The 19,469-nt window shown below is 40.4% G+C and overlaps 1 protein-coding gene across 2 annotated transcripts in view; it reads left to right on the top strand.

Moving 5' to 3' along the window:
* SLC1A1 (solute carrier family 1 member 1) overlaps window positions 1-19,469 on the top strand; it is a 59,255-nt gene that overhangs the window by 7,937 nt on the left and 31,849 nt on the right. For both annotated transcript variants that reach the window (XM_040579419.1, XM_040579418.1), the window contains exon 2: window positions 7,582-7,722. In XM_040579419.1, coding sequence (XP_040435353.1) covers window positions 7,596-7,722 — 127 coding nt within the window. In that variant the 5' untranslated portion in view covers window positions 7,582-7,595. The remainder of the gene's footprint in view (window positions 1-7,581; window positions 7,723-19,469) is intronic.

The following is a 19,469-nucleotide window of genomic DNA, read 5'->3' as shown; positions in this document are numbered from 1 at the left end:
GGCCGCTCTCTGTTATCAGTGACTGCTACATGCTGCTCTGTGTTACCAGCCCTAATACAGACCACTGCAGCGCCGAAAGCAGCAGGAGTTATAGGACTCGGTCAGCTGCAGCAGGCTTCACACATGCTGTAAGGCGAGTACCCCACACTGGAGAAGCTGTTTTTCCCCTCTCTGGGCAATGCCATTCGTGCCTTCCCTTCATTCCTGAAGGTCCATCACAGGGAGTCACTGTCCACCTGAACTTTCCTCACACTGCAGTCTGATGACAGTGTGTCTTTTGTGTGAAGGAATTTACAACTACTGCACTGTCAACAGGTTAATCGGAGAGGACACAGGGGCGTCTCACTGCAGCAGAGGAATGAGCACACCTTCCTATAATACATTCCTACTACAGATTTTTCAATACACCAAGATCTGACTTGGGAACTTTCTTCTGGAAGATTTCTGAGGGAACTTTTCTTCATGTATCTTTGTAAGCAAGCTGGTAGTCTGGACACCACCAGCATCCACAGAGTTAAGATCAGTTGCCATACAATTATACCCCAGAGAGTCTAAATCCTACCTCAATAGTTGCCTGCAGTTTTCTAAGAATCTTGTTTTCCCCAGTAACATCAGTATGTTTATCGGAAGGAATATTAATTGTCAAGTAGAGTGTAAACCAGTAAAATGAATAATATTTAAAAATATTAAAATAAATGCAGAGACACCTGAATTAATAAGCTGAAATAAGTTTATAAGTGTTATTATAAGTAATAATTTCCTCTACATCCTCTATTTTAGTGTTCTGTAGTTGGCACTGTGTATTTCATTGTAGTTAAGAGATAGCCAGTGATAGTACAGAAACTTCAGAGAAACAAAATGGGTTTTATAAAATATTACTAGAGGACTCGGACTGTATCACAGACTGCAAAAATCTTGCCTGCCTGTGCTGCAATTGGACATATTTGTATTGAATGTTTTGTATTGTGTTTCAGATCAAGTCAGTGAACTTTGTTAGCCTTGTCAGTCCTATGAGTCATCTACTGTAATGATAATCCAGTTAAGACCCACTAGTATGATAGAAGTCATTGTATTTTAGTTTGTAACGTGAACAGCATACCTTGTGAAATTATGAAGAGCTTAATCACTTTGTTATTAGCACAAGCCGTGTTGCTGCAGTACAATTAAACAATATCAGGTTTGAACTATGAGACGTGCCCATGTTTTTTCTTCCTTCAGTGCTGTATCAAAGCAAAATTTCTATAATTCCCCCAGTGTCTATCAGTATCAGCCAGAATCACAACCTTTGCTCCAGAGAAAGAGTTTCTACATGCTGGAATTATATGAAAACGGGAAAAATAAATACCACAGCTGTTTACAGAGAGGGACATGGTGTAATTCAGAACAGACCATTTTATGAAGCAGTTTTAATTTTGTCCAGAAATATGCACAGGATTTTTTTTCTCATTGTCTTTATGGTTCATTCCTAAGGATCGTTCCCATAATAAAGTCAGTGGGAGTTAAAGGTGATGTGCTGTTTCTGTGGTGTCGTGCACACTGATGGAGTGAGAATTCCCTGCCAGTTAACACTGTGCATCCCATACACATTGTCATTGTTGTCATTCATGGGTGAAAATAACACGTTAGGGAGTCCTGCCAGTGAGATACTGATTTCACCTGCCTTATATTCTCTTTCAGTGAGAAATAGGACCAGGTATGCCTATGTGTGGACTTCAGTTACTGGTTTCTAAATTGTGAGTTGTTTTACCTGTGAATGAAGGTAAAGAAAGTAAAGGTGCATAGTGTCATGCCATCTTGTTATCAAAGATGTGATCAGGTTCTGAAAAGTATCTAACCCACAGTGGTAATGACATTAAACAAGTAATTACAGCCACGTCATACTGCATGTCCTGAACAGATTTAGCTACCCAGGTTTTCTGAGTTTTCAAATTAAAGATCTGAATTGTGTTGACCCCACATAATTATACAAAAAAGGCTTCAGGATTTAGCCATCACTCCCTGAAAAACTGTGAATAGTCTCCACGTGCGGTTGCTCAGGAGGCTGCTGAGAGGGCAACACATTTTTATGAGTTTACAGTGTTGTGGGACAATCTGTGACACTCCTCATGTGTGCTACTACAGATGAGCCCAGAGATCATGGAACTTGTTTGAACAGGTTCTGTGTTTCTTTTCTTACTCATTTCCAAATATGTGTCGTGAACTCCAGTACAGTACTTGAAGAAAACTATAGTACTCCTGTAGTTGTTCCCATGCAAATAATTTGCCTTTTTCCTGAAACATCACTTCAGAAACAACAGCAATATGCAAAAATACATACTTTAGATGTAGGGCAGATTGTGATAAATGAGTGTACACCAGATATCCAAATGTCACAGTTAGCTTTGCAGAATGCAGAACCTGCAACGTAATGGTCTCCCAACACACATTTTACTTAATTTCTGTGGTTCACTCACTGGATGCACATACAAGGCCAGACTGGTTCTGCCACATTGCTACACACAGCCATCATCTCCTGGGCCTTAGAAAGCCTAAGGCTTGGCAGATGTGATGGATCGAGTGCTGGCTACATGCGGTGCAGCCAGTTGCAGGTGCTATCCCCTCGCAGTGCTTCCTGCTCCTCCTTCCCTGGGTAACACAACAAAGAATGGGTCATCCCCGTACAATTGTATTCCCTCTGATTTTTCATGCTAGACTACCTGAAAGATGGGTGCCAACAGGTTTCTCGTGGTGTGCTCATTTTGAGTCATTTTCTTGAGTTCTGCTTTTCTTCTCTTGTTCTTCTCACCCTCACCCCTCAGTTCTCTTAGTTTGCATTTACAGCCTTTCTTTGAAGGATTCTCTGTCTGTTACCAAGCTTGCAAAAAGACTGTGTGCCACCTGGGAAAGTAGCACCAAGCAGTCAAGGCATGTGTTGTTTCATATGGATTCAGACAAGAGAATTGTCCTGTGGCCTCTTCATCCATTGCAATTCCAGGGACCCAGACTGCACCTTCCACTTTCTGTGTCTGGCTGCTGGGAGAGAAAATGTAGACACCATGCTGTACAGCGTGTGCTGTACTATGTGCAGTTGCAAAGGGTTATTTGCCTTAGAAAATAAAATTAAAGACACATGATTGTACTGTTTTATCCACCTTAATTCTTCCCTTCTGCCCAGCATGCAGAAATCTGGACCTTGAGCAGTACATAGCATTGAGCTGTAAGTAAAGGATTGCTTTTGTGGTGTAAATCAGAACCTGACTTAGCAATGTGAGCAAGAAGGAAAAGCAAGGAGAGGAGATGGAAAAGAAACAAAAACAATTTAGCGTGGACAAGAAGAAAGGTGGAGTAGTTGAAACTGAGGAAGGAAGAAGAGGGCAAGCAGGAAAAGTGAGGTTTTGCTCTTTAAAAAAAAGCAGAATTAAATCATTCCGTAAATGAAAGAGACAAATGAAAAGAAAGGAAAAATCCTAATATATAGTAGCAGCCTTGCCTACTATAGGGTGTTTTGTGGTTGTTAGAAGTAATTACACATATAAGAATTAGTTCCAGAAATGGTGGAGTATCAGTAGCATTCATGTAGAAAAATTAACATTTTGTAAGCCTTCCATCTATGCTTGCTTATGGCTGCAGTAATCAGTGTGATGTTAAAAGCGCTGGTGACCATGAGAAATATGTTTATAGTGGGCCACATTTTTTCCTGTGCATTTTAATTCCCAGGAAGAAAATTCCAGTTGAACTTGATATTGAGACCAGGATCAGGAAGTTCTATATTCGTCCATTTCCAGTACATAAGCAAATTTATTCTGCTAGATTTCTAACCTTTTCTTGTTACAAAATGAAATTTCTTCTTACAGTCACATGGTAAATTCAAGCAGCATGTGCTAGATGGTAGCTCCAATTAAAAGGTAGCTGCATTTTGCTGTATTTTGGCATACTACCCAAATTAATATAGATACAAGTGCTCTGTCTGGTAAAGGAATAGTATGAACAAGAAAGTGAGAGCAATAATGTATTTTCAAGAGATTGTTGGAATAAGGAAGTCTATTCTCAGTTACTGCCACTAGATAAATAATACCCTCACAAAAAAAACCCCACCCAACATTAAAGGGATATAAATTTATAAGGGAAAAAAATTAAGGAAAACCTGCTAAAATTTTGAGAGCACATGGAAGGTTTTTAGAGTAAAATCTAAAGTGGAAAAGAGAACTCTGAAGAACAAAAATGATGGTGAATCTCCCTACCTGGCTAGTAATCCTGCGAAATGTACAATGATCAAAGCTCCCAGCTTCCCACAACAGTCACCACCTAGAATGAAAGGCACATGGTTAGAACGTGTCCTAGACACACCTTTGCAAAGTAAAGTGGCATTACACAGCTTTTAATAAACATACAGTGTATTCTTGCTGTAATTTAAGCACATGCCTGCTGTAAGCTGTGTGAATAGTTTGAGACATGGAGATTACCCGTATGCTTAGATTCAGCTATTTGTGCTGCTGTTTTCAGGATCAAAGCCTTGGCAACATACTTCAGTACATGTAACCATTTTACAAACAGAGGTTTATCTTGCTGGGGTTTATTTTAAAGTGCAGGCTAATTACTTTCCACACTTTTAGTTCAGTCACTAGATTGGTAATAGACATCATTGTGTCTTATCATTCACTGATCAAATACATTTGCATAATACTGCAAATACCTTCAAGGCTATTAAGATTCAAGATTGACGCAAGGAATTTAAACTGTCTGAGCTCACTGGCACTGTGATGGGTTTGCACAGTAAGGTATTTAGGGGTGGGCTACAGGAGTGGCTTCTGTGAGAAGATGCCAGAGGGTTCCCCTATGTCCCATGGAGCCAATGCCAGCTGGCTCCAAGATGGACTTGCCATGGGCCAAGGCCAAGCAATGGTGGTAGTGCATCTGGGATAGCATATTAACGGGGGTGGGGGTGGGGGAGGGGAGCGGGAAATGTATGCACCAGCAGAAGAGAGGAGTAAGAAAGACTATGTGAGAGCAACAGCTCTGCAGACCCCAAGGTCAGTGAAGAAGGAGGGGGAGGAGGTGCTCCAGGCACCAGGGCAGAGATTCCCCTGCAGCCTGTGGTGAAGACCATGGTGAGGCAGGCTGTGCCCTGCAGCCCATGGAGGTCCATGGTGTAGCAGATATCCACCTGCAGCCCATGGATGTCCACAGTGGAGCAGATCTCTGCCTGCAGCCCATGGAGGACCCCACGCTAGAGCAGGTGGATGCCCAAAGGAGTCTGTGACCTGTGGGAAGTCTGCGCTGAAGCAGGTTTGCTGGCAGGACTTATGACCCCGTAGGGGACCCATGCTAGAGCAGTCCATTCCTGAGGGGCTGCACCCCATGGAAAGGACCCACAATGAAGCACCATGTGAAGAATTGCAGCCTGTGGGAAGGACTCATGTTGGAGAAGTTCACGGAGAACTGTCTCCCATGGGAGGAACCCCACACTGGAGCAGGGGAAGAGTGTGAGGAGGAAGTGGCAGAAACAGCGTGTGATGAACTGACCACAGCCCCCATTCTTCTGCACTGCTTAGGGGAATGAAATCAGGAATAAGTTAAGCTCAGGAAGAAGGACGGGGTTGGGGGAAGGTGTTTTTTTGTGATTTGAATGGTAATAAACTAATTTTCCCAAGTTGGGTCTGTTTTGCCCATGACGGTAATTGCTGAGTGATCTCCCTGTCCTTATCTCGACCCAAGCGCCTTCCCTTATGTTTTCTCTCCCGTCTGGTTGAGGAGTGAAGTGATAGAGTGGTTTTGGTGGGCTCCTGGCATTCAGCCAGAGTCAAACCACCCCAGGCATAGATGACATCTAAATCAGAAATTCTAGTAGTTACTTAGAGCAGCCTATTTGCCTGAAAAGTTAACTTGTTCTTTTTTCATCTCTTTAATTGCAGGAAAGACTTGGTAGGAGTTTATAATCTGCCTCTGTTTTCTTTCAGCTTGTTTTTGCAGATGCAGATAGAGCACAGAAAAAATGTTTCATTATCTTTTTGTGCTCTCAGAGACAAATTCTGTGAAGCTAACTATTAGTTTACATTTCTGCATCAACTAACATGCAAATAACTGTGTGAATTAGCATGAACCACAAACATGGTAAATCTTTAGGGAGAATTTTTGCAAAAATCTTAGTTCCTAGAAAAGAATGATGAGTTTCTTTTTTTAGTAGAAAATTGGGTATGGGATCCCTGTCTGTTTCCTTCAGTATCAACAGTAGAGACCAGTTTGTCTGGATTTGTCTAAAATGTGGTTTTGAACCTGCTGGTATTGTCTGCCTCCACAACTTCAATCACTTAAAATAAGGAATGTGTCCTATAAGCCTGTGTAGTCAAACTTTACACCAGCTTCTTGAGCAACATCTAACTTAAATGCCTTGCATGCCATCAAAAAATAAAACTGGGATAAGAGGTGTATTTGGCTTGGGCAATAGCAGCTTTCCTGGGATGCTGCAACTTTACATGAGCCACTGAGGCTGGTAAAGGTAGGCTGGTAGCACCTTTTTGTGCTGTTGTAACAATTGTGCTGCAAAATATACACCATTGATGTCATTAAAATATGGAAGGGTGTAAATAATTCCATTCACTTCAGTGAGGCTATTCATATGAGTAAGACCTTTCAGCACTCTGTGGATAATGAAGGGTTCAGAGTTGCTGTGTCTTTTACTGAATCCAGTTAGAAATTGGATCTGTTGATACTCAGTTTAGCCAGGACTGAAGCATTACAAAGTTCATATGTGGAACAACAGTCATAATGCTTTCTCAACACTGATCAACACATTTCCTATACCAGTGATTTTCATTTGAAAAACATGTTAAAGTGGAAAATAAAAGTATTGCCTGTCAGACTGAAGATATTTGTCTTTCGGTCTATAATTAATTTTCTTTTGGTAGAACTCTTACCTGTGGTATGTCTCAGAAGCTAAGCTGTCTGTTAATTCATCTAATCCAGAGATAAGAGGAAGTATCAAGGTGCCTTGTGCCATGGCTCAGTCACTGATTAACCTTATAGTATGGTATTCTGTAGACTGGTCAGGTAGGGGAATGTGTGTGAAATAGGCTGAGTGTGTTTTTATTGATCAGTTTCCTGGAAATTAATTTAGTGATTGTGATCACACTCCTCTTTAATTGTATAGAGCACCAGTTACTGAAAGTATTGCTGCTGGGTAGATATATTTTTGCCAGTACAAATTATCTACAATATTTATACCATTTACTTGCTTTCTTTAATTTTGGTAGTGTCTATATACTATATTGATTTTTTCTTAATGCCAGTTATAGGTCTTCTAGAACTAGTGAAAGCAGGTAAAAAGTCACTGCTACACTGGACTGATGGAATCAGATTTGTCCAAAGATACACCTGAAGACATCCTTCAAGTTCAGAATTACATGTGTTATTACTATGCCTATTATCAATATGTAGAACAGAAAAGGAAACATCTCTAATTTGCTTTAGAAGTTCCACAATGGCTGTAAAAAAGTGTCTGTTGCTCGCTCTTTGTGTTTTACTGTTCTTATCCTATTTTTCCTCCTTTTCCCCGTGTCTGTAAAGTACTGCTAATTTATGTCACATTTTTTATGTGCTTTTTAGGTATTGGAGTTGGCATGCTGGTACGGGAATATGGCAAACTGTCTAACCTGGATAAATTCTACTTTTCCTTTCCTGGGGAAGTGCTGATGAGAATGCTGAAACTCATCATTCTACCATTAATCATATCAAGTATGATTACAGGTATGACTGGAAATGTACTGTTAGCTGATGAGATTATCATTGTGGTTTAGCTTTCTTTCTAAAAGAAATAACCTTTAAAAACAATATGATGGAACTCTATAATGAAACGTATAGATTGCATATATGTAGATTAAGCTTTTGTGTGTATAAGAGTGGATTTGGAAGGCTTAGCACCATTATCTGGTAGTTAAGTTATAAAGAGCTGTGAGATAACAACTTACATGTTTATAGATTCTTCTGTCTCTTTCCTCCCCATTCTCAGGAGTGGGTTAAACAGTTGCAAATTGCAAGCCCAAAGCTGCAACTGCATATTCTCAGGTACAGAGTTAACTACTGTAAATAGTCTCATGCTGCCATTTCACAAGAAAGGGAGAGCTGATCTCATAGTTTACTGATGTAAAAAGAGAAGATCCCTCACTTACACTTCCCTGGTCTCAACAGACTCCCATGGGGTACCTTGCATGAGCTCTGGCATTTGCTGGATCCTTCTGTGAATCCATTCAATTCACTGACCTGACAGAAAACCATTATTGAGGACAAAACCCCCACAAATCTGGTATGCTTAATGCAAAGGAGTTGTGGGGAAGTGCAAGAGAGTGGGGAGGGAGATTGTGTGGCCAGGAAGGGATTATGGAAAGAAGAGCAAAACTTCCCTCTTTTGCAAGAAACAAGCAAGCCGCTATCTGGAACCCCACCATGGCATGCCAGAATTTGCTAACAGCTCACACAGCAGGGAAAGGTTTAGAAAGATTTGCCAAAGTAAGCCCAAAGCAAAGGAATGTCAAATAGCCTTTCTAAAAAAAAAAAAAAAAGGTAAAGAAAGCCAAACAAACTTGTCTTTATTCTTTAAGCCTTTGCTGAGGGAACAAAGGTTGTGGCTATTTCGTTTTAGCTTCCTACAGTTCATCAGGACACATTTGCCACTATACTGTCCCCTTTCATCTCCACAAAGCCTCTATTTCAGGAACGTATTCATTTCCAGGTGTTTGTTGTTTGGTTGGATGGTCATGGAAATACATCAGACATTTGACTGCAGAAAAGGAGAGCATCTTGTCATCAGAAAATGAAAGGTGAATTTAGATCGTGCTATGAAAGTGCTTTCAGAAATAGGATATTGCATACAAACTCCCAGTCTCCTCAAAGTTCATGGCCAAAAGTATCACTAATTTCAGCAGCGCGCCCCAAAGTGGGCCTGTGACAGGAAGAGCCTAAGGGAAGCTGCCGGGGCCCTTGGGGTGTACCTGTAATGCATGATGACAGGCACCCAGTGTTAGAACTGAAATGGAGAATTTCAACAGCTGCAAGACTGAGACATCCAGAAAGGAAAGCTGCAAGAGGCAGAGTGAGAAGTGGCAGCAGAAAATAACCAAGGGCTGTGTCCAAAGGAATGAAGGGAGATGGAACAATTTTTATATGTAAAGTAGAGAAGAAAAAAGACAGGAATAAAAAGGGCTTGGTGTTTTAATTAATAGAAAGGACAGCAGCATTTTTACAGAGGAGGAAATGAGACTTAAAGCAAAGGAAAACTGAACTCTTACCATGTTGAACTGGAGTCTGTGACAGGAGATCCAGGAGAAGCTACCAAGATAAGACTAATGTATTACTTTTTTCAAGCAAGCCTTTATTTGTGATTGTAGTTGGGCCTATGTCTTCAGAAATAAATAACACCTATATAAATTATATCATTATTAAAATAAGTTGTGTCATTAGCATAAATGTATCCCTGTCCAGCACTTGTAGGGAACAAGAATTCATGCTGTTAAAAATACTGTGCTGCTTTTTAATATTAAACATTCCAGTATGAGTAAACTGCATTTGTAACTGCTAACCAAGCTTGGATTTTAAAGATCACATATCACAGGAGTTAAATTCATATACAGAGATGAGAAGGAGATGCTCTGATTCTGTCCTTGACGTATCCAATTTATATAGAAAAGATGAGCTAATTTTTTCTGCACTTTTATGTTATGTTTTTAGGCAAGAAAAAAGAAACAAGATTGATAAAGAGCAGAAGTTACTTCAATAGAATATGTAGAGCTTTGCTGCTTTTGAAGAGAAAAGCACGAGCTGTATCTATGCAAGTAATGCTGAAATGAGTGACAAGCAAATGGACTAGGCATGTCTGTGTGTGATGGTTTCACTGTTCACCTGTGTCTTTCTTCAGGATGTTTGACATATTTTGCCTTTTGTAAAAGAAATGTGGTAACCTTCCAAGCATCACAAATGCACATTTGAATTGAATAAGTAGGCCTGTGTGTAATCGTAATGCATGCCAGACATGTTTCCTCTTTCAGAGAGTCATACAGAATGGTTGAGGTTGGAATGGACCCCTTGGGAACATCTAGTCCAACTTCCCCTGCTCAAGCAGGGTCAGCTAGAACATGTTGCCCTGGACTGTGTCCAGTCAGATTTTTAATACCTTTCAAGCATGGAGATTCCACAACCTCTCATGGCAACGTGTTTGACCAGCCTTACAGTAAAAGTGTTTTCCTGTTCAAATGAAATTTCATGAATTTTAATTTTTGCCCATTGCCTCTTGTCTTGTGTCTGGGCACCACTGAGAAGAGTCTGGCTCTGTCTTCTTCATTCCCACCTATCAGGTATTTATACATATGAATAAGGTCTCCCTGAGCCTTTTCTTCTCCAGACTCAACAGTCCTAGCTCTTTCAGCCTGTCATCATGTGAAAGATGCTCCAGTCCCCTAATCGTCTTCGTGGCCCTTCACTGGACTTGGTCCAGTAAGTCCATCTCTTGCTGGTACTGGGGAACCCAGAATTGGACACAGTACTCCAGGTGTGGCCTCATCAGTGCTGTGTTCAGAGAAAAGATCACCTCCTTCCACAGGCTGGCAGTGCTCTTCATAATGCTGTCAGGAGGCTGTTGGCCACCTTTGCTACAAGACGTTACTGTATCATGGTCAGCATGTTGTCCATCAGGACCTCAGGTCCTTCTCTTCAGAGCTGTTCTGCAGCCTGTCAGCCTCCAGCATGTACTACCCATTATTCTTTCCCAGGTAGATTTCCATTTATCCTTGTTGATCTTTCTCTCAGATGAATTCCCTAACCCATCCAGGTACCTCTGAATGGCAGTATAACCATGTCACGTATCAGCCACTCCTCCCAGTTTTGAATCATCTATGAACTTGCTGAGGGGGCACTCTGTCCCATCATCTGGGTCAATATGAAGATGTTAAATAGTATTAGCCCCAGTATTGACCTCTGGGGTACACCAATGGTGACTTGCCTCCAACCAGACTTGTGCTGGTCATCAGAACCTTCTGAGTCTGGCTATTGAGCCAGTTTTCACTTCACCTCACTGTGCAATTATCTAACCTGTACTTTGTCAGTTTTTCTGTGGGGATGTTATGCAAGACAGTGTCAAAAGCCTTACTAAAGTCAAGGTAGACAACATGACCTCTTTGCTAAAATTCTGAATTTTAGTGCCAAAGCAAAATTCACACTTCAAAAAAATACTGTAAAGAATAGTACAGAGGCGAATGAAAGATCTAAGGAGGATCCAAGGTGTGTCTTCAGCTGTGTCTGTAAACAAGGCAGGCACCTCACTGTTAGTGGCAAAGGCACATCTCTGCATTTGGCTGTGAACCTTCCCTGAAATGAGACAGAAAAGTATTTTGCTCAAAAGTAACCTCCTCATGATTGACTAAATGCAGGACATATAAGGATAGCACCAGAACCTGCATGCAAGTTGCCTTTGGTGGTACCAGATGTGTTCTAAATATCTACCTCCTGAGAATTTGCATATTATGCAGTCCCATATAGCGCTTATATCCAGTGATCAGAGCTTCAGACCTGTATGTGCACACATGCCCAGTGGCAGACATTTAGGGCCCCAATACGTAAAAGTTACTGCAGTAAAACTAGTGACAACACATCAACTGGTCCTGAGTGACTGTCTTTAGTTCACAAGCTAAGGGGATGCTACTTACCTCACCATGGGAGAAAGTTAAACATTAAGTCATGTTGTTGTGCCTTTGCTGCAGGCTGAGAGTGCACGCAGAGGCAGTTGCAATGGCTTATTTGGTGCATAACTGTAACCAGACCATGGTGCTGGTTCCAAAGGCATCTAGCAAGTTTTGATGCCTACAGGAGACTATTTTGTGAATGTATGTGATGTCAAAATATTGGATTTTGGTAACTAGTAACACTTTTGCACAAGAATCACCAAGAGGTTGAAAATACAATCTGTAGTTTTGTTTTTTAGGTTTAGAATGTCTTAAAAGGTAATGTTACATCCTGAAAAGCATCAGCTTTTAGGACAGTGAGTTATGCACAGATGCATGTCCCATGACCAGATCCATGTCCATTTGGACATAAAGATATAAATCAAGCATACAGCAAAGACAGTGATGGGGGGGAATCACTACTTGAGATTCCAGGAATATCTGCAAAATTTAAACTATTAGTAATTTTGATTTTGTTGACGAAAGTCCTGTCATAGTGGAAAAACTCTTACTGACTTCTTCAATTAAAGCAGGAACACTTTTACTCTATTTTCAAATTGAAAAGGCAAAATTCTCCCTCTGGTTAAATAGAGGGATTTGTAGAATATGGTTTTCCTTTGCAAACCAGGTTCCTCACAGTGTAAAAGAGGGAATACATTGTTTACATCCTTATTTTGTGTAGCCTACCTGTTGAAATTTGTGAAATTTTCCCACTGGCCTGCCTCAGGCTGAACTGTAACCTAGTAAAAACTAACATAAGCACTAAGCATTTATTTATTTGGAAAAATTTTAAAATCATGGTTAATAGGTCCTTGCTTAGGGGACAGAAGAGTCTGAGTAGTGCCATGCTCTTTCAAATTATTCTTGGTTTACCTTACAGCCAAATTTTAATTGTTCTGTTATCATAATTATTTTAATGGATGGCAGATGTAATTTTAATTTACTCAGACCCATAAGTCCAGAACTGATAATTCAATTCAAAAAACCTAGCTCTTTTGGATCTCCATGAGATTTCTATCTCTCAAATTAGTTAATAGTACACTAATGCATCATGCATGTGAAGGAATTATTTGTTTCCTGCTGTAGTGACAAGAGAAAATTGAAAATGAAAATCAAAAAGATTTTGTAATTCAAGACCATTGCTGTGACATCCAGAACTACACCTGTACTGAGTGTAATATTCCACACTCCAAATCCACTTCTTTGAAGTAATGCTCTGAAAGAAGAAATTATTAGGCAAATACCAAATATATATTATTTTTAGGTGCCCTGCAGGGAGAAATAATTAAGAGGAATCTCTTGTGTGCTTCCTGGGAGTTTTGAGGCTTAAATCTAATCATTCTGGGAGTACTTAAAAGCCTATAAAATGTCTCTGAAAGTCTTGGAAATTCAACACTCTCAATTTCATTGAGAGAACGAAAATTCTGTAGAATTCTGCAGTACATTTTTTCATATCTGCATACTGAGCAGACTAGTCCCCTTTAATCACTTTTAACCTTCTTTTTAATGGACTGAGATTCACAGGGTATGTAATGGCAGTAATGTTTGCAGGTGTGTTTTCTGTCTGGATCGCGTCAGAACTTAGGCTGGAGACAACTGTCCAATTTCCTGAACAGTTGTTCCTCTGTGCTTGGGTACAAGCTGGCACAGTGAAGCTGGGCCATGTGACTTTTCCCATTTGTAGAGACTATTGCTTTCCCTGTGGAAAGAGGATATTGAATTGTGGCTGATGGATGGGTATCTTGAGTAGGTTATTTGTTCTTTTCCATTGTTCAAAATTCAAGTGTCGGTTTCCTACCTTGCATCTATATTTGGGAAGTTACTAGTTTGCTTTATCCCAGTGCCACCGAGTTTAGTTAACGGAGACAAAATGTACAAAATGGGAGACAAAGGAGCTGGAATGCAATGAGGAAAAAAACAGAATAGAGTATTAATCAGTTTGTTCTTATTTCTCATGTGTATCTATCTTTGAAAGTCAGAACAGATCAGACTTAAACAACTTGGGATTGGTGTTGTTTTTTTTTGTCCGGAGTTAAAACACACTGAGCCTCTGCCTGCGCTCAGGAATAGACCTGCTAGTTCCATTAGATGCAAAACATCAAGAGATTTGCAGTACTGTAAAGGAGCACAGACAAGGAAACGGTGGGAGAACAAATCTGTTTTGTTTCCTATAATGCAGGACTTCTAAATCAATTTTCCTTTGGTATCACCATTCCTGGGGTGGCAGTTGCCTCAACAGTTTCCGTTTCTGCAAGTCCAAGAAGCACAGCTATTGAGAGGTGCTCTGTGACTGAGGCATCCTTAACAGGCCCTGTGCCTCACCAGCAATTACACTAGTTTCCCATTCTTGGGGAATCCTTGATCTACCTTGACATACTCAAGAGACTGTCTCTTGAGATACCTATGTGTTCCTTGCTTGCTTTTCTATGATTCTGAAGCCAAAAGAACCTCCAAGAAAGCAGGTCCTATGTATATTAGTAAACTAGTTATCTGGGCTCAGGTAGGAAACTCACCTTGTCCCTTTGTATCATGTACATTGTGCAAAGGACAGAAAATATTACACCACTGTTAATGAGTTTTGACTTCAGTTGTACTGGTGGGTGCTGAAGGTCCTGTTCCTGCTGTCAATGTGCAGTCATTGAGGCAGGGAGGACTGCGGAGTCATGGGCTATTAATGGACAAGGCTTTGTGCCCATCCTCTTTGGATTACTTCTATCACAGTCATCTACTCTTTTCCCATCAATATCAGTTGACCTTATGCAACTGAGACAGCCCTTACATTATTTAAGATTTTAAATTATAGTCATAAAATCTCAAAGTGCACTTCTGGTTCATGGAGCATGATTACCACCAGCTCTCAAGGGCAAAGAGCCCTAACACAACAGCCATTCTGTAGCACTGGCAGTCACTGCCTCCTGTTCCAGCCATAGCACTGGGGGGTTGCTGGTGGCACCACTATGGATGTGTCTGAAGTGAGTCGGTAGCTTCTTCCTTTCTGTTCTGGATCTAAACAGATTCTGGATTTAACCAACAATTCCACTATATAAAACACATTGCATTTGCTTTTTTCTCCATTTACTGGTGTGTGGACATTATAATCAATTAAAAAATGTAGTCTCATGTTAAAGTTTTCTTTTCAAGAGTCCGGAAGCTGAAACTTGTCCACCTATGTTTTACCACCACTAATTTTGAGGTAATTTGAGTACTTCCAGTACTTCGGGTTTTCTGTATTCACTCCATATATATTTCACTGCAACAGTGCCGAGTCTATATTTCTGCTACATCCATGAACCGAACCCGAGTTCTCTTATGAATGTTGCTAGCCTGTCCATCTTGGCAGATTGATGTGTAACCTTCCTGCCTTATCAGGTCTTATTATATTCCACCTAAAGAATATCGTATTTCCTGAAAAGGCATTAACTTGAGATTATATAACCTCTAAGAGCTTTCTAGAGGAAAATTAAAATTTTCCCACAAGTGATAGTTCGCAAACAAGAGTACTAATACCTTCTTTCTAGGCAATGTACTCCAGTAAGCTGTCAAGGGAAAGATGCTGATTGTGCCAACTGCCTACAGGGCAGCACAACCATCCCTTAGCAATCCAGGGTCAGAAATTTTTCTTTACATCTTACCTGAACTTCCTTCCATTTTATAATTATTTCATCCCTTTCATTGCCATAAACAATGTATTAATTTCCCATTTATTTCTCCCTTTCTATCTATTATTTAGAAAGGCTCGTAACAACTGCTCTTTCAAACCCATCCTACTTAATCCAGGACAGCCCTTTCGGTATTTGGAATACTCTTTGCAACTATTAGTGCATTCCATTAATTAATCTGGGTTTTTTAAAATAAGTTAGTATTTTTTCAATGCCTCTTCAAAGTTAGAAGACCAATATTTATCATGCTAAGCCAGTGGTAGTTTCACTAGATCGTACAAATAGGAACTGAGAATTTGCTCATTTAAACTTTTTTTGTGGTATTTAAATGCAACTAGCAGATGCTTACTTGTTACTTGTATGCATCTATCTCTCTTCCTCCCCCGCCCCCCACCCCAGTTTGCTAGTTTTCTTCAGTTCATTTGAAAGGCATTTTTCTGTTGCATTTACACAACAGTACTAGTGGAATAACAATTGTTGCTCCGAAGAAGAGATTTCTATCAATCTATTGAAAAGGTAATTGCTACAAGCTGTCATAGAAATCTTTTTCCTTTACAGTAACAATGAAATTTGAATAGACAGGATAACTGCTGTTATAGAGGGACTGGCAGCATAAGAATGGAAGACTCCTAGTAACAAACACTAAAAACACAGGTAGTGGGTCACCAAAAATCTCATTTGAGAAACTGCTTGTCACAGTGTCTTTGGGGCTTCCGTTGGCCATAGCTTCTTCATTACCTGATCTTCTCTGCCAACATCTGACTCAAAACTGTCCTCCTAATGAGACTACAATAACAATATGTCACTGTTAGCTAGTGGAAGACTAGATACAAGAGATAATTTAGAGCCCCATGACACAGTAAACAAGGAGGATAAAATAGAATTATATGAGATGCATGTCAAGTGCAAGATGGTTGAAAATGCTCTACAGGTAGTAACAGGTAATTATTACAAGTATAATAACAGGTAATATAAAAAAATACAGGTAAAACCACCTGTTTCTCAGATGATGCTCAGTGAAGTTGTGCATAGATCTGTGCTGTCTGAAGTTCTGAATGTGGGCATTATTTCAGTAGACAAATGTGAAATGCTTGTTCAGTCCTGACAGTCCTGTTCGTACGCAAGGGATGCAGTACTGCATTTCCTAGAGAATTACACAGAGCAAAGTGAAAAGGAGCATAAGTTTCACTGTTCAGCCCTTGGAAAGGCAACAACAGTATTTCCTGTTGAACCTGATTTTTAAACTTAGATTTCAGGGAGAATATGAAGTGAGCTTTCAGGAGATTAATCACAGTCAGGGTAAACTTGTACTGTAAAATCATCCCAACTAAAGGGGTGGAATGGGGGAGAAAAGGCTCAGAGTCTGGAATGGGAAGAGGGAAATACCACAGATGAGTCAAAGATGGCTTCAGTAAAGTACAGTGAATTCACTAGTGTTATGGTGATTCCCCCTGCAGCAGTTATTGTCTCAAATGTATACAGCACTGTTTTGCCTTCAAAAAGTGAGGATAGGCCAAGGACAAAAGGACAGAGGACAGCTGGCTTTGGTGATCTTCCTTGTTTTTCAGAAGCCCAGAGAGGAGCATTTTTCACACAGGAAATGAAGAGGTAGTGGTAGGATTGCCTTGCGAAAGCAGGCGTCCAAAGAGGATGATAGCCATATCACCAAGAGACTGGATGGGTCAAAAAAGTTCGGATTAGTTGGTGAATTTAACATTTAGTCTGTCCATACCCTTTCTGAGTCTCAGGCAGTGTGACTCCAACACGTATCCTTGTTGAGGAAGAATCACTGTAGACTAATGAACCACAAGAGAGATTGCACAGGTGACACCAGGCACATTCAAAAATCTCTCCAAGCCTGACTTGATGTTGAACTGTCCTAAATTCGTAGAACAGCAGAAAGGACCTTTCCCTGCTGTGAAAAGGAAACCTCCCCACTTGTATCCATCACGTGGCTCTCAAACAGTGATAACATTTACATGCAAATAGGATGAAATCTAATCTTAGAAGTGAGATTCTTGTCTTTCCTGGCAATAGCTGATTAAAGCTGGAGGTAGCCCATGAAACAAGAATGCAAATTTGGATTCTCTTAGACACATAGAGGAAGAAGAAAGTAAGCAATAAGCTTGCTACACAAGTCAACACTGGAGCAGGAATTTGGTGTTCAGTTCCTCAAGCAAAAATTACGTGTCACTTCTGAAGTTACAGGCCAAATACTGTTTTAGTATTAGTACTGCTTCCCATTGCAAATAGAAGAAGAGTATGGCAACTAATTCAAGATTGTCACTTGCCTCTAAGAAAGATTGCTGTTATGACTTGGCCACCAGCTCTGTGATGATTGGAGGATTCAATGAGAATGGCCAGTACAAGGTAAATGACATTCTGAAAAAACAAATTAGAACGGAGAGGTCATACCACACAGTCAGATGCAGTTGAGGTTTTGATACTGCTTATGCCAAACGCTCCCAGCTCCATCTTTTAAAGCCAAGGAACTTCATGCATTTCAGTCAGCTATCCTTTTATCAAGGGCATTGTGTCTGCACTGCTTCATTCTCCTGCCCCCAGTGTTTTTCAAAGAGTAAATCTTACATTTTTGCATCAACACATAATATAGTGCATCCCTGACAATAAACCAACATTACTATTTTTATATGAAACATTGTGGTCCCCTTAGAAGGATTGCTTACTGAAAGTCTCTATAGGCATTTTAAGATTCTCTGATGTTTTTGTATTTTCATATGTCGGTTGTAACATTCTGTAAAAAACTTTTAAATGGACCTGACTGCCCTGGATGTCCATCATATCACTTCTGTGGTCTAGTGACTGCACATTACAGGCCAGAAGAGCCAGGACAGAAGGGAAAAATTAAAACATGTACAACTCAGAGAAGTTGAGAGTTCTTTTGTGATTCCTCTAGCGTCAGCAGAAATTTCTCAGTTAAACCAATAAGGCTGATGACAGTTTGAAGCAGTTGAACTGTATTTTGACCTTGAATCAACACCTTAGTTGTAGATGAGAAGGTGTAAAAGCCGTAGTGTTCTACTTTTCAGGAATTTTTGTCACTGTATTTTTGTGACAATAGTGAATTAGATGTCAGAACACTGGGAGAATTGTGTACGGTTGATGTGTGCTATACTTCACTTATTTCTCCTGTCCTGGTTTTGGATGGGATAGAGTTAATTTTATTAGTAGCTGGTGCAGTGCTGTGTATTAGCTTTGGTGTGAGGTCAGTGTTGAAAACCACTGATGTTTTCAGTTGTTGCTAGGTAATATTTATACTAAGTCATGGACTTTTCAGTTTTTTGAGAAGGCTGGAGGGGCACAAGGAATGAGGAGGGGACACACAGGCCAGCTGATCTGAACTAGCTTAAGAGGTATTCCATACCATGGGATGTCATGCTCAGTATATAAAATTGGGGGTCGATGGGGGCAGACTGATGGTTGCTCAGGGACTGGCTGGGCATCGGTCAGCAGGTGGTTTTCTTTCCTCCTTTCCCTTTGGATTTTATTCTTTTTCCCTTCTCCCTTCTTTTCATTATAACTTATTATTATTACTGCTCTTTCATTTGTATTTTATTTCAATTATTAGATTGTTCTTATATCAACTCTCGAGTTTTACATTCCTTTCTGATTCTCCTCCCCATCCCTCTGGGTGAGGCGAGAGTGAGCGAGCAGCTGTGTGGCGCTTTGTTACCAGCTGGGGTTAAACCACGACGGCCCTTTTTGGTGCCCAGCATGGTGCACAAAGGGTTGAAATAACAAGAAGTCTAATCAGACTGTGTTAGAACAAAATTGTTGTTGGTATTTATTGGATTGGATTAATAATCATTAGCCACAATGCTGATTTCTCTGCTCTTGAAGTTGCTGCCCATGGTCTCAGGGTTGCATTATTTAATTTGCTTACAGTATATGTTCCCTGTTGTGCTGTTTGTTTTCCATGGGACGTGGCCTAAACTTATCATAATGTTGTACTATATAGTAGTGTTTTATGATATGATGGACTCAATGGTTATAAAACTAATCTGGTCTGTGTACTCAGTGTTGTTGTTGCCCCTGTGTGTCAGGTGGTCCCTGGCAGGGAATGCCAACAACTGCATCTTTGGCTTTGTTTTTCTGGAGAGTCAGC

The sequence above is a fragment of the Falco naumanni genome, chromosome Z (assembly GCF_017639655.2).
Source record: "Falco naumanni isolate bFalNau1 chromosome Z, bFalNau1.pat, whole genome shotgun sequence".
NCBI classification, from domain to species: Eukaryota; Metazoa; Chordata; class Aves; order Falconiformes; family Falconidae; genus Falco; species Falco naumanni.
This window is presented reverse-complemented; position numbering and strand designations above follow the sequence as displayed.